Below are 14,107 nucleotides of genomic sequence, written 5' to 3'. Positions count from 1 at the left end.
CAAAGTGATTAGAGAAAGTACTATTTACTGTGAGGGATCACAGGATTGATTAACAGTAGAAAGAAAAGAGCCAAGAGGACTTTTTATACTTGTCTCTATCTTGGACAGTTTTCATCTTTTCATCTTTTCATCTTTTTACTTTTTCTACCTGGCTTGTGGGTTAGTCTATGTGCCTTGCCTTTCTATTAGGTAGCAGGTTCCCAATAAAGGGGGGGAAATTGCAGGGTATATTCCTAATGAACCTCATTAGGTATGCCACTGTATCAGACTTTATAGCTAAAAACAGATGAGAGGTCAAACTTAAAAATCACAGAATTCAACAAACATTTTTCCCAATAAGAAAACAGTATTTCAGAAAGGTTGATAAAACAGTAGATTCTTGGATTAAATGACCTCTGAGGTCTCTTTCAGTTCTAGATCTAGGAAAGGTTCAACAGAGAATGAGGAGAGATATTAGGGTGAAGAGAGAGATCAAGTAAAGCTTGGGGGGAATTAGGGGATCCTTCATGGGGAAATGGGGCTAGAGCTGTGCCTTGAAGAAAGAGAAGGATTTGAATAGGTGAAGATGGCAATCCTGAAACCAGAAGTGATCGTGAGAGGTCAGTTAGGTTTACATTCTTGAGGCAAACTTCATGTAACCAAATGGAAATCATTCAGCCAAGTGATTGCCCTATTTTGAAGGGACAGAAGGAGGAAGGAGAACCCATAATATGACTTGGTTTTAGTGATCTCTTTGACGATCCATTTATTTAAGACAAAAATGAACTACGTTGATCACATGGACTGAAGGGGAGTTTGCTAGGGCAACCTGTGGGGTTTAGCACATCAGCCTCTGGCTGTGAATCAGTCATCCTTATATGAGAGTATTGCCCTGCTTTTCCCTCCTTCATCTAGCCGCTGATACCCTGGCCACTGCTGATGTATTAGAGGACCATGAAAAGCATGAGGATCAGAAGCATGGACTATGACCCAATCTCCACTTAATAATTGTTACATTTATACAGTGTTATGCTACATGCTTTACAAATATTCACATTTGATTCTTACAACAACCCTGTAAGTGTTGCTATTATCCTCATTTTGTTATTGTTGCTGTTCATATCTGACTCTCTCTGTGACCCCATTTGGGGTTTTCTAGGCAAAGAAATTTGAGTGGTTTGCCATTTCTTCTCCAGCTCATTTTACAGATGAGGAAACTGAGGCAAACAGATTAAGTTACTTGTTTAGGGTCACATAGCTAGTAAATGTCTGAGGCTCTATTTGAACTCTGAACATGAGTCTTCCTCACTCCAGACCCAGCACTTTATCCACTCTATGTAGGAGGTATACACAGGATAAATTTAGAAGAAATCTCAGAGTGATAATACATGTATAATACAGATTGAATTGCTTGTCAACTCCGTAAGGGGTGGAGAGAGGAAGGGAGGGCAACAACATGAATCCTATAACTTTGGAAAACTTAGGTTTAAATTTGTTATTAAAATAAAATAAAGATTAAAAAAAGAAGTAATCCCAGAGGTTAAGTACTAACATTACATGGTACTGGGATATAGCTGCCCAGTATAAGAGTTTTATAGCAAAGAAGTTTGCATACATTAATTAGCTCATTTGATCCTTCTTTGTTGTTGTTCAGTCATTTCAGACTCTTGGTGATTCTTGACAGACATACTGGAGTAATTTACCACTTCCTTCTCTAGCTCATTTTACAGATGAGAAACTGAGGCAAAATGAGGTCTCATAGCCAGTAAGTGTTGGAGGCCAGATTTGAACTCAGAATGATGAGTCTCCCCGAATCCAGGTCCAGCACCTGTGTTGTGCCACTTAGCTCCCCATTTTACAGATTAGGAAATGGAGGCAGATAGAGGTTAAGTGATTTGCCCAAGTACAAGAAACAGCCAATAAATATATGAGGCACAACTCAAACTTAAGTTTTCTAGACTCCAAGTCTAGCACTTTAACCATTGAACAACCTAGCTCTTCTGATCATGAATGGCCCAGAAACATGAAAACATTGACAGAGCTTACTCTATTGCTTGGTATATGGTCAGCTAGTTTTTGCCCTTTATTGGTTTCTAGTCTAGGGTATAATTTGAGGAGCAAGGAATATTGAGGGTGAGATTAGTCAGTCAACAAGCATTTTTTCCTTTTTAAAAAATTTATTTTTTACTTGTTTATTTAATTTTTAATAATAATTTTCTGACATTTTGTGATCTATGTCCTCTCCTTTCCCCCCTATTCTCCTTTCCTTGAGAAGATAGATAATATGATACAGGGCATACTTCCATGTTCATCATGTTGTGAAAAAAGACACATATCACTTAGACAAAAAGAAAACTCATGAAGGAAATGAAGTGAAAAATGGTGTGCTTCAATCTACATCCGACTCCATCATTTCCTTCGATGGCCATGGATAGTTTTTTTCATCATGAGTCCTTTGGAGTTGTCCTGGACTCTTGTATAACTGATAATCGTTTAAGTCATTCACAGCTAATCCTCATACGCTATTGTTACTACTGTGTACAATGTTCTCCTGTTCTGTTCACTTCACTTTGCAGCACTCCATTTAAATCTTTCAATCGTCCTGTTCATCATTTCTTAGAACACAATAGCATTCCATTATAAACATATACCACAACTTGTTTTGCCATTCCCCAGTTGATGGTCTTCCCTTCAGTTTCTAATTCTTTGCCATCACAAAAAGAGCTGCTATAAATATTTTTGTTAAGATAGACTCTTTTCCCCTATCTTGATCTTTTTGGCATATAGAGCAAGTGGTATTCAGTAAAAGGGCATGCACAGCTTTATAGCTCTTTAGGCACCAGCAAACAATTATTAGGCTTTTATTATGTCCCAGACTCTGGGTTAAAGCTAGAGATGCAAAATAAGGGGAAAAACTCAAGAAACTCATTCTAATTGAGGAAACAACATGAAGTTCTGTATGTAGAAGGATAAATTAGAGGTAATACATATACAGTACAAATTAGAAGCAACCTCAGAGGCTAAGCACTAACATTACGTGGGGCTGGGATATTTTGTAGAAGGTGAGATTTTAGCTGAGACTTGAAGGAAGTCAAGAAATCCAGGCAGTGGAGAGATGAAAGGGAGTCCTATTCCACAGAACAATGCTACTTTTGCTATATAAATTCTTTTCTTTGGATAAGTTAAAAAAATAGTTTTGTGTATGATATTTTTCATCAATCTAGGACTTGCTGACATCTGAAGCCTGAAGTATACAGCTATATTGATGAATGAGTGAATGAAAAAACATTGTGCTAGTAAGCAATGGAGATAACAAATAGAAAAGTAAGGTGATCATTGTTCTGAAGGAGATCAGAAATATAGAAAATTTCAGCTTCAAACCAACTAAAAAAGTTTTGTGGTCTTTAGGGTGCAATAGCAAAATAGATGGTAATGGTAATGTATCTTTTTTGTGTCTTCCATGGATACAGTCAGTGAATTCATTTGACAGTGCCAAGGACTTTGGTGGCCTGAACTTTCTTTTCTGGATATATAGTTGATGTGACTTTGGTACCTGTAAGAAGCAGTTGCCAACCTTTATATTTCAGTATATATTCAATATCTGTTGATGGATGAATGGACAGACTGATAGATGATTAAAAAAAAAATTCTCTCTTGACTACAGGTACTCCCAACACTTTGAGCTACTTTGATCTGTCCATTTCAAAACTATTTAAATCTCATTTTATCCATTTTTAAGTTTTATGAGGATTTAGTATATCATTAGAATAACTATATAGTGTCATTCTCCTAAAAGGTGCTTAGTTAATATTTATTTGCCAATATTATATCTTATAGGCACAAAACAAATGTTAATTATTATTAATTAATAATGATAATTTTGAGGAACATAGGAATGTTAATAAAGGTGCTCTATTTACTAAATTCCTAGACTACTTTTTAAGTGTAGTGGTGAATTTATCCTGAAAAAAAAAATGGCCAGTTTTGTTCCAAATAATTGTTGGCCATTTGTTTCTTTCAAATTGAAAATTAATGATTTTTCTTTTAAAATTTAAAATAGTTTTGTTAACTGGATGTTTTTATAAGTATTTATGAAGGGAAATATGAGGATCACCAGGAACCACTGTGGGTTCATTAACAACAAATTTTGCCAGATTAGCATACTTTCCTTTTTTGGCAGGTTATTAAATCAGTAGAATGCTACAGTGTATCTAAATTTTAGCAAGGCATTTTAGAAAGTCATTATATCTTTGTGGACAAGATCAAGAAAATTGGAAAGCAGTACAGTTAGGTGGATTTGGAAATACCTGAATGTTGAAATATGAAAAGTGATATTTGATGCAACCATATAAAGCTGTGAGGTGTTCTCTAGCAGACAAAGTGATCACAAAGAATTTTTACATTTGGCAAGAAGGATATCCTCAGTTAGGAGTGGGGCAGAAACAGATTATGGATCTGTAGACTTGGGGAGGAAGTCAAAGACCAAGAAGGAGCTCACATTAGTAGATTACATGTTAGTCAGTGTTGCGATTGTTTTCATCCCTTTTGGTTCAGTCTTTTTTCAGTCAAGTCCAACTCTCCATGACCCTATTTGGGTTTTTTTGGTCAGAGACTGGAGTGGTTTGCCATTTCCTTCTCTAGTTCAGTTGAGAGATGAGGAAACGGAGGCAAATAGGGTTAAGTGACTTGCCTGGGGTCACACATCTAGCAAATGTCTAAGACCAGACTTGAATTCAGGAAGAGGAGTCTTTTCTGACTCCAGGCACCTGGTACTCCATCCGCTTTGCCACTTAGTTATGCATCTCATCCTTACCATTCATTTATTTATTGGGTCATCTGGACTTTTTGCTTATTTGTTATACATTTGTGTATAGATATGCTCATATATTATATATAATGTACTAATAGTGTTCTGTCACCTTTCTGTCCCTCTATGTCTCCTCTCTATTTTTCTTCTCTCTTCTGTCTGTCTCTGTCTTTCCCTCTTCCTCTTTCCCTCTCCCTCTCCTTCTCCTCCTTCTCTTTAAGGTGTGTAGGTGTTGCAGGTAAAATTAGTTTCTCTGCTAGAAGTATTATGTTTTATGAGGTTTATTAAAGATTAAGAATTTAAGAAAATACAAGTAAGAAAGCACGTGCCTAGGAGGGCTGAAAGGCCCATTCAATTTCACTTACATCATGAGAGACGCTTGGAAGCGGAAGTAGGAAGAGAGCGAGCCATAGGCAGAGACCCTTTAAATAATAATTTGTTCTTGGCCCAGGTGGGAATTCAGGTGAGGTTACAAAGCATTCTGGGAAGTGGCCGAGGACTTCTGGGGATTGAAGTCTGGGGTTCAAATCTCCCTTTTTACAATTACGCATATGATCCTCTGGGAAAATGGTTTTTCCCAAAGGATCGTGAAAACACAATCAACTTAAAGATCACAATAATTTGAGGAAGAGGAAAAAAGAACAAAACCAATAATTGCTGGGCGCATTGACAAAAAGCCAGTTAGGGGACAGTCCCCTTTGGCATGAAAGTATACATACAAATAAATGTTCAATCAACCACACCCAAAGTTCATTTTGATCTTCTTGTGCAGCTTGTGGTCTGGAGGCATCTTCGAAGTGCCTTCTCCAAGCAGTTCAGTTTCTGGATTCGGAGAGGTAGTATGTTTTTTTACCTAAAATTCTTCTCAAGAGGAATTTTAACTTTGCAATTTAAAATAATAATATTTTTTACATTTCCCCATTAAAAGGGTGATTAAAAAACACAGGATCACTTAAGGATGCATGGCTGAGTTATGAGGTATATGAATCTATTGGCAAGAGGAATTAAAAAGACATCAGAAAAATCCAAATAAAAAAGAAAATTACTGGATGAAAATATAGACTATCAAAGTCTTATGTGTAAAAATTCTAAGTAAAGGAAAAATAAATCTATAACAGGTCCTTGAATCAGGGCCCAATTAGATGATCTAAGCAAGTAAGCATTTACCCAATCTAGTAGCAAGAACTACAGAAAGTTACCACACAATGAAAGATAGAAAAGGGACCAGATTATAGGAGCCAAGTAGGAGCGAAGTTTGGGAATACTCATTTGTATTTTCAGAGTGAGTGTGGACACAAGGAAGGCCTATGTCTTAACATATGTTAAACATCACAGTCTTGAGTCTTCACACTAGGTTCAAGTCCTTTGTATTGGCTTGGAAGTGCATCAATTCGACCTGGATTGGTTTATCTTTGGCCCTGTGCAATGGCTCTTTTGTATATATCTTGTCCTGGAATCAGACAGAATTATTAAGTAAAGTCCCATGAATTTTTTTTAAACAATTAGTGGCATCATTTTTATAGTCTCAAGCTTTTAGGGCATGCATTAGCAAATGTATTTGAAACTTATATTACTGCTAAATCAAAAAAATTAAAGAAAACCTTAATGCTGGTGACATGTGCTTCAAATATAAAAAGGAGAGAAAAAATAAAAAAAACTGAAATAGTATATTGCACATGCAAGAAAAATATAATAAAAGAGTTAAAAATTCAAAAAAGTAGCTTATAATCATTGACACACTGTGTCAGCTAGGAAAATATATAATACAAGGCTTTTTCACCAAAAATGAGATCCATTTCCTCTTCATATCTGGCCATGATCCACTGTGAGTGAAAGCAAATGAATTGAGCAGTAGTACAAATATGTGGTATCAATATCACCAAAATTCTCAATAGCCCAGTTAATTACAATAGCAAACAAACACAGTATAATTTTTTACATAAGTTGCTATATGGCATTTTTAAAGCCTATGAACTGATGGATATTTGTCACAATTTTTTACAAATGTAGCAAATCTTTCAACCTTGGCAAATACATTTTTAAATAAAGTAAAACTCATTTTGGGTTTAGAACATCATCAAGAAATCTAGAGATCATTCTGGTGGAAGTAAAATGAGCTGAAGAGTATAAATGAGAGAAGCTCCTTTTTTTGAGGCTTTTTAGGGGTACAAATGCCCTGAGATTAACTGCCTAACTTCCATTCACATTTTTAGAAATGCAGGAAGGTTGGGGGTTATAATTGTATTTCACTTAAGCTACTAGAATGGGCCTTACACCTCGTGTTAGGGACAGGCAAAAATGACCAGAGATTGTTAAGAAAAATTCTAAAAACCATGTCTAAAGAACCCTTAAAATTGACTTGAGATATTTAGCTCATTTAATTTTCCAACGGTTACAATTGTAGCAATGTTCTGAAGGAGTTCATCTATCCTCTTTGTGACAATTTATAAAGTCAAAAATAGAAAAGCTGTTTTTATATGGGCTTAATAATGTTTGTTCAGTGTGGTTATAGGGGAAAAGCAACAACATAACAGTAGTTAAAACTCAGTACATTAAAACGAACAGTATAACAGAATAACATTGAATGCAGTAATATATGAATTTAAAATCACAAAGTTAAATCTTAAACAAAGCAATCAGTAAAATGCAATAGAAATACAGAGATTTTTATAAAACATTGGAGTCTGAAATGCCTTAAAAATATAACCTCCAGTCTTTTTAAAGTTCCTTGGTTTTTTATCCATTTAGATGCCTTTTGTTGGAAGGCAGAAGAATGGTTAGGCAATGGGGTTTAAATGACCCATCCAGGGCCACACAGCTGGGAAGTATCTGAGGCCAGATTTCAACTAAGGACCTCCCGTCTCTAGGCCTGGCTCTCAGTCCACTGAGCCACCCAGCTGCCTCCCCAAAGTTAGCTAAAGAGTTGCATAGAGCTGAATTTTTTTCCTGAATCTCATGTGAAGTAAATGAAATGATCAATATAGTTAAAAGATATCCTTTTAAATATTCCATGCAAAAGTCTTTTCCTTCTTTCCCTTTCTTTCTCCCCTCCTGTGATCCCCTGCCCCCAGTCCATGTGGAGGCTAATCATAGCCTAAGGGAAAATTACCTTCCCTGTCTTTACCAGCTGGTAGAAATGAGTCCTGGGCCTGGGGCAATGAGCAGTCTGCTCTGAGACTAGAGTTTGCTGGGGCTCACCAGGTGATCGAGATTTGGGTCAAACAGGTCCGGGTTGCAGGCAGACAGAACGAGCTGGGGCTGGGGCCAGGTGAGCGACAAACAGCAAACAGGTCTGGAGCAGAGGCAGGAATGCAGGCAGGCAGGGCCGGGTGCCCGCGATCTATCTAATGGCTGGAACAAGCTGAATCAGCAACAGCTTTGCAAGGGTAAAAAACCTTGGCCAGAGAAACATGGCTTAAAAAACAAACTAGGCACTAGCTGTTAAAGGCTGAACTTAGTTAAAGTAGATCAGAAGATTGAGGGTATTTCGTTTTTCCCAAAGTGGTTACGCCAAAACTGTTGCAGGTAAAATTAGTTTCTCTGCTAGAAGTATTATATTTTATGAGGTTTATTAAAGATTAAGAATTTAAGAAAATACAAGTAAGAAAGCATATGCCTAGGAGGCCCGAAAGGCCCATTAATTTCACTTACATCATGAGAGACGCGTCTGCTTAGAAGTGGAAGTAGGAAGAAAGTGAGCCACAGGCGGAGACCCTTTAAATAATAATTTGTTCTCGGCCCAGGTAGGAATTCAGGTGAGGTTACAAAGCATTCTGGGAAGTGGCCAAGGACTTCTGGGGATTGAAGTCTGGGGTTCAAATCTCCATTTTTACATAGGGAAAGGGAAATGACTTGTGATTTCATTGGCATATGGAACTCTTAAGATGAGTGCCAGTTAGCATCTTCTCTCCAATATATAGTCACAGAATTGTCTGGGTCCCTAAAAGTTTAAATGCCTTGCTTACCTAGGGTCATCCAGCCTTTATGTATTAGTATTGGAGGTAGAACTTGAATTCAAGACTTATAGGTTCAAGTCCAGCTTTTTATGTACTATGCTACACTGTCTCTCACATTTAATATATATTATGTATGTGTGTATATAGAAATATTTTACATAAAGAATTAATCAATGGATTCACATGTCCAGAATATAAGCTTGTTAGTTGGTTTTAAATATCAGGTCAAGGTGACTCTCATTATTATGACTTTCCACTAATGATAGATTATGGAATGTAACAAGGTCAAGAACATTAAAATTCAAACATAATCCTGTGAAAAGTGCAGTTCCATATGTCAATTTAATCGTACAACTGCTTTTTGCCAGCATAGCTGCTGACTCCATCTGTTTCAATTTAAGATTCACTCCAATCATCCCTTCATAACTGATTTAAAAAAACCCAATATTTTTTTTTTCCCTAAAGGCAACACAGATGATAGTTTGTGGCTTGTTTTGGGGGGAGAGTTGAGAGACCAGAGCAGTAGGATGAATGGGTAAGACAGAAATGTATTCTCAGCTCAGTAGATATGGTGCAATGCTGATTTCTCTCTGGGAAACAATTTGCCATCTGATATCCATTTCCGTCTAAGGTAGGCAGTGCTGAAGAATGTTGTAGTTCCTCATGACTTCCTAAGCAAATCACCCTCTGGCACTTCTATTCCACCCAAATGTAGTCGATATTGGAGAGGTGTTTACTTTGTCATTCTGGTCATGAGACACTACCAGGTGTCACAGGAAATGAATCTTCTATCAGTAGCAATTTGGCAGCAAAAAATGGAGGCAAGAACATGTTGTTCTATAGTGATTATGCAATTTAAGGGATGATTGTTGTTTTTACAGTGAGTGGCTGAAAATACTACATAAACAAGTAGGTATCACTAAATAGGTCAGAGGAACCAGGAGATCTGGCTTTCCTTTTTTTTTTTTTGGCTGTTTAATTGAATGGTCATAAGTGGTGTTTTGTCTTCCTGAACACTCTAAACAGCAAGACAGGATTACCAACAACTAGGTCCTGGCATGCAGCCAGTCCACCAGCATTTAAGTGTTGCTTGCTGCTAGGGCAACTCTACTGGGTTTTCCATATGTGAAGAATGGGTGACACCAGGACATCTAACCAGCTGCTCTTTGGCCATTGAAACCAGGGCAGCTGCAAATAGCATAGGGGGAGAAGCAACCTAAGAAAGCTTGAGTTCAAATGATGTACTGAAGCTTTGGATTGCTGAGAAATTGGTGGCTAGGCCAGCCCAGGGTGAAACCCCAAATTGGGGCAGTTCTTTCAGAATAAACTTGTTGAGGAGAATGGGAATTTGAAGAAACTGAGTAGTGATACCCAGACTTTGAATCTCACTTGTTCAGAGTTTATGCTAATTCAGACAGGACCTAGGCTAAGATTGCTCTCTGTCTTGTCCTGGAAAGATGATTTGCTGAACAAATGAAAAGTAAACAAGATAATGAAATTATTATTTTTTCTTCTAAGTAGGTGATATACTGTTTTCAAGCCTTTTAGGAACAACAATTTGTATATAAACTATGATGCTGCATTTTTTGAAATGCTGGCTTGAAATTATTGGTGCTGTGGCTAGAGTCAGGAAAGCCTGAGTTCAAATGTGGCCTCAAGACATTTACTGGCTTTGTGACCCTGGACAAGTCACTTAACCCCAGTTGCCTGGTCCTTGCCACTCTTATGTCTTAGAATTGGTACTAAGAGAGGGTAAGATTTAAAAAAATAACAACCACAACTGCTCCATTCTTTTCCCTATTCCCTATTTCTTAGCCAAATGAATCACAAGGCTAAAATCACAACTTCACCACATATCTCTCCTTAACCCCTAGGGAAAGTGTCCTTTCTCTGACAGTTATTGTATATTTCACTCATATTTAGTCTCTCATATTCACTCATATTCTTACCTTTTACTCATTCAGATGCATGTTGTCTCCCTGATAGATTCAAGATCCTTGATGATTGTATTTCTGCTTCCTTTTAGTTTATTATTAAGCTTCCTTGATCAACTTGAATGTTTATTTTTATTTGAGATTGTGTTTCAGATTTTCTTTGATTTTATTACTCTTGAATCTCTGCCTGATATAATTTAAGGGACACAGAATATAGTCCACAATTTTTTAATGGCAGCTGGTACTATGGGAATGTTGCCTAAGTTGAACAGGAGAGCTTTTTTCCAGTTCACTGGTTAGTGTACCTTTGGAAAGCTGAATAGGAGCTCTAGATTTCGGCCAGGACACAGAGTGAGATATCCGCAGGCTTAGTTTTCTTTCTTTCTGAAAGATTTCATCCTTCCTTTTCATAATACCCTTGAATAATTTTTCTCTTTCCTTCTGTATATTAACTTGTGTAAATAAATTTTATTTCTTCCTACAAATATTTAGGAGTATTTGTCAACTATGTGCTTTATCAAAATTTTGGAAACAATAGGGAACTACAAGGGTTTATTGAGACCTATGAAAATCATTTGGCAGCTCCTCTATTCCTAGAATACTCTCCCCCATTTTTTCTGATTTCTTTCAAGTCTTTGCAAAAATGTCACCTTCTAAAGGAGGCCTTTAAGGTCTACACAGCTACAATAGCTTTCCCTCTGTTTCCTTTCATCTACTCTATATTGTGTATATACTAATTTATATTCATTCATGTCATCTTCTTTAGAATATAAGTTCCTTGAGGACAAGAGCTATTTTTGTTTCTTCTTTGTATATGTCATTTTCAAGCAGAGGCTGAATGCCTTACTTACTTGTATGTTTTAGTGTGGATTCCTTTCAGATATCACTTTAATTAAATAGCTCCTGAGGACCCTTTCAGCTTTAAAATCCCTCTTTTTGTGACTTCGCAGGGTCACTCAGTGAGTAATTATCAGTCAAGCACCACCTCTACACTTGAATCCAGGACCATTGGGCATTCTTATTTTAGGGGAGATATCTTGGGATTATCTTTTGGTGTTGCAAATTACATCTTGGAAGCTGCCATCTTTGCATATGGTGGATGCCTCTTGGAACCATTAAGTACATGGGGAATTATTATGGAAATGGATAGCATCCCAAGTAGAGTGGACAGCTCTATTCAAGAGTTCTCTGCTAAGATTCCTTCTCATGCTTAATGAGCCTGCCTTTTCTATAGCATCTTTCCAACACTTACCTATCTCAGGTAATTCCTTGCCTATCTCAAGTATACCTTTCCATGGATAATGTTGGTGTATTTCTGAGTCCTTTACATGCTAGTGCCTAAGGACTTCTTGAGTTCTTACTTCTTTTCAGGTTAAGTGATTTCAGAAGGAAGGTGCCCAGTTTTCATCATCAGACCACAATGAAACTGTCTTATAGTAAATTTCTCATCATTTCCCAAGTACAAAATATTTCCTTTATTTTCCCAGAGTGGTTGGAAAGCAGAAGACTAATTTTTCTCTGAAGCAACCTCCTTTAGATTACACTGTCTAGAGAAGGATCATGATGTAGAAATACAGGTATCCCTCCCACATCGCAACTTTTCCCATCACAGTTTCAATATATTCTGAGTCAGCACAAAAAATTAAATGGGAAGTTTTGTGGAAGTTTCAGATAATAGGTGAAGGCTAGCAGATGACACAGAAAAAGGAATTCAGAAATGCATAAAAAAGATATATGTATAGTATTGTAGAATGTCAACATTTTGTTTTGTAATACCACAAATGCACATAATTAATTTTTTTAAAGTTAAAGTAAGAAGTTAAAGTTTGTGAAAAGAATGAGAAAGCCAGCAGATGATACCTAAAGGCTAGAAATGTTAACTTTGACCTACATATAGCCTATGACCAAATACTTAATCGAAATTTTGCAATAAAGTACTGTAACTACTTCATAGAAGAAAAAGAAAAAATTCAGACTTCTCTGGTATGAAGGGAGGGCCAAAACATTTTACTTGGGTTTTCCAGATTGCAAAGGCACAGGGCCATTAACACACCTAACACTCACAATGTGGAAGGGATGCCTGTACTTACAAATGTCTTAGATTTCTCATATGGGGTGAAGGAGAAACTTTTTAAAAGTCAGACTTTAAAAAGTGGAATGGACTGTCATAGAAACTGGTAGGTTCCCCCTATCATAGCTTTTCCTTAAAAAAATTTTTTTTCTATTACATGTAGAAACTGTTTTCCACAATTGTTATCTGACATTCTGTAATTCAGATTCTCTCCCTACCTGCTTCTTCTCCACCTTCTTGAGGCAGTAAATAGTCTGATAAACTAACATAGCTTTTCAAGCAAAAACTGAATGGTTATTTGTTGGGTGGTAACAAAGTAGGGATTTGCACCCCCATATCTATTGGAATGGATGGTTATTGAAGTGCTTTCCAACTCTGAAATTCTTTGAATTTGTGAAATATTTAAGTTGTCTTGTGGTAGATCTTTAAGAATTACTAAGAAAGAGACCAAGACAGAATCTTGGCAAGTAATGTACATTGCAATATGACATTTTTCACATAGGGGTTTTAGAATTACATATAAATAATAAATATAGGGCAGAATTTCTCACTTCCAGACTGAGTGATGGCAGATGATTTCTCAAACCATATTTTCTTCTGTAATAGACTGAATGCACTGAGAAGAGAAAGGAAAGGTGTGCTCAAGAAAGAATAGGGATCAAGAAAAATTTCGTCCACCTCACTGTTTTGATAACTCCTTCCTTCTTTAGGTCCACTTTGCCCATTCTCCACCTTAGTAAGTGTAATCCAATGAGTATCCTTTGTTACATTGTTCTTGTTAATTGTTATTACTTTGCATATTTGCATAGGATGGTTGGAGTAACCATATTGATGAGATCCCAAAACCACGGAAATATTGCCTTGTTACATTTCTATGTAAATGGAAGCATAGCATCTTAGGGTTATAAGGGACCCCTCTTATACAGCAATCCTCTCCTGAAATCTTCCACAATAGGGAATTCACTCTATGAGGCATTTATTTTATATTGGGTCACCTCAAATTCTTAGGAATACCCTAAGGTTCCAAGGCAGAAGAGCAGTAAGGGTGAGACAATGTGAATTAAGTGACTTGTCCAGAGTCACCCAGCTAGGAAGTGTTGGTGGTCAAATTGGAACCCAGAACTTCCCATCTCTAGGCCTGGCTCTCAATCCGCAGAGCCACCTTACTGCCTCTCTTAAATTTTTAATTGTTTTTCTTCCCCCTGAACACTTGCTTACAATTTCAATGTTAATTCATAAAAGAAAGTAAATTTCAAGTCAACTTTTATCCAGATTATCATAAACTCTATAAATTGCACTGATTTAATATTTCTGATTGAACTTGTAGTGATGAGGTCTTAGGTTTCAGTTCTTTCTCTCA

At 36.8% G+C, this 14,107-nt stretch overlaps 1 protein-coding gene and 1 long non-coding RNA gene across 5 annotated transcripts in view; one reads left to right on the top strand and one right to left on the bottom strand.

Annotated features, from left to right (window-relative positions):
- The window catches only part of RAB31 (RAB31, member RAS oncogene family), a 261,556-nt gene that overhangs the window by 104,489 nt on the left and 142,960 nt on the right, over positions 1-14,107 (top strand). Inside the window, exon 1 of one of the 3 annotated variants that reach the window (XM_056823652.1) lies at positions 3,917-5,622. The exons of the other annotated variants lie outside the window; for them this stretch is intronic. Within the exon in view, the coding sequence (XP_056679630.1) occupies positions 5,512-5,622 (111 nt within the window). The 5' untranslated portion in view covers positions 3,917-5,511. Of the gene's footprint in view, positions 1-3,916; positions 5,623-14,107 lie in introns of those variants that run through there. 3 annotated transcript variants of the gene reach the window in all.
- LOC130458383 (uncharacterized) lies at positions 5,052-8,491 on the bottom strand. Of its 2 annotated transcripts, XR_008917669.1 has the most exons (3): positions 8,438-8,491; positions 6,567-6,609; positions 5,052-6,236 (listed from the first exon to the last, which is right to left on the bottom strand). It is a non-coding gene; the product is annotated as an uncharacterized LOC130458383 (long non-coding RNA). The 2 variants fall into 2 exon arrangements; XR_008917668.1 differs by having other exon boundaries at positions 6,567-8,460.

Source organism: Monodelphis domestica, chromosome 3 (genome assembly GCF_027887165.1).
Source record: "Monodelphis domestica isolate mMonDom1 chromosome 3, mMonDom1.pri, whole genome shotgun sequence".
NCBI classification, from domain to species: domain Eukaryota; kingdom Metazoa; phylum Chordata; class Mammalia; order Didelphimorphia; family Didelphidae; genus Monodelphis; species Monodelphis domestica.
This window is presented reverse-complemented; position numbering and strand designations above follow the sequence as displayed.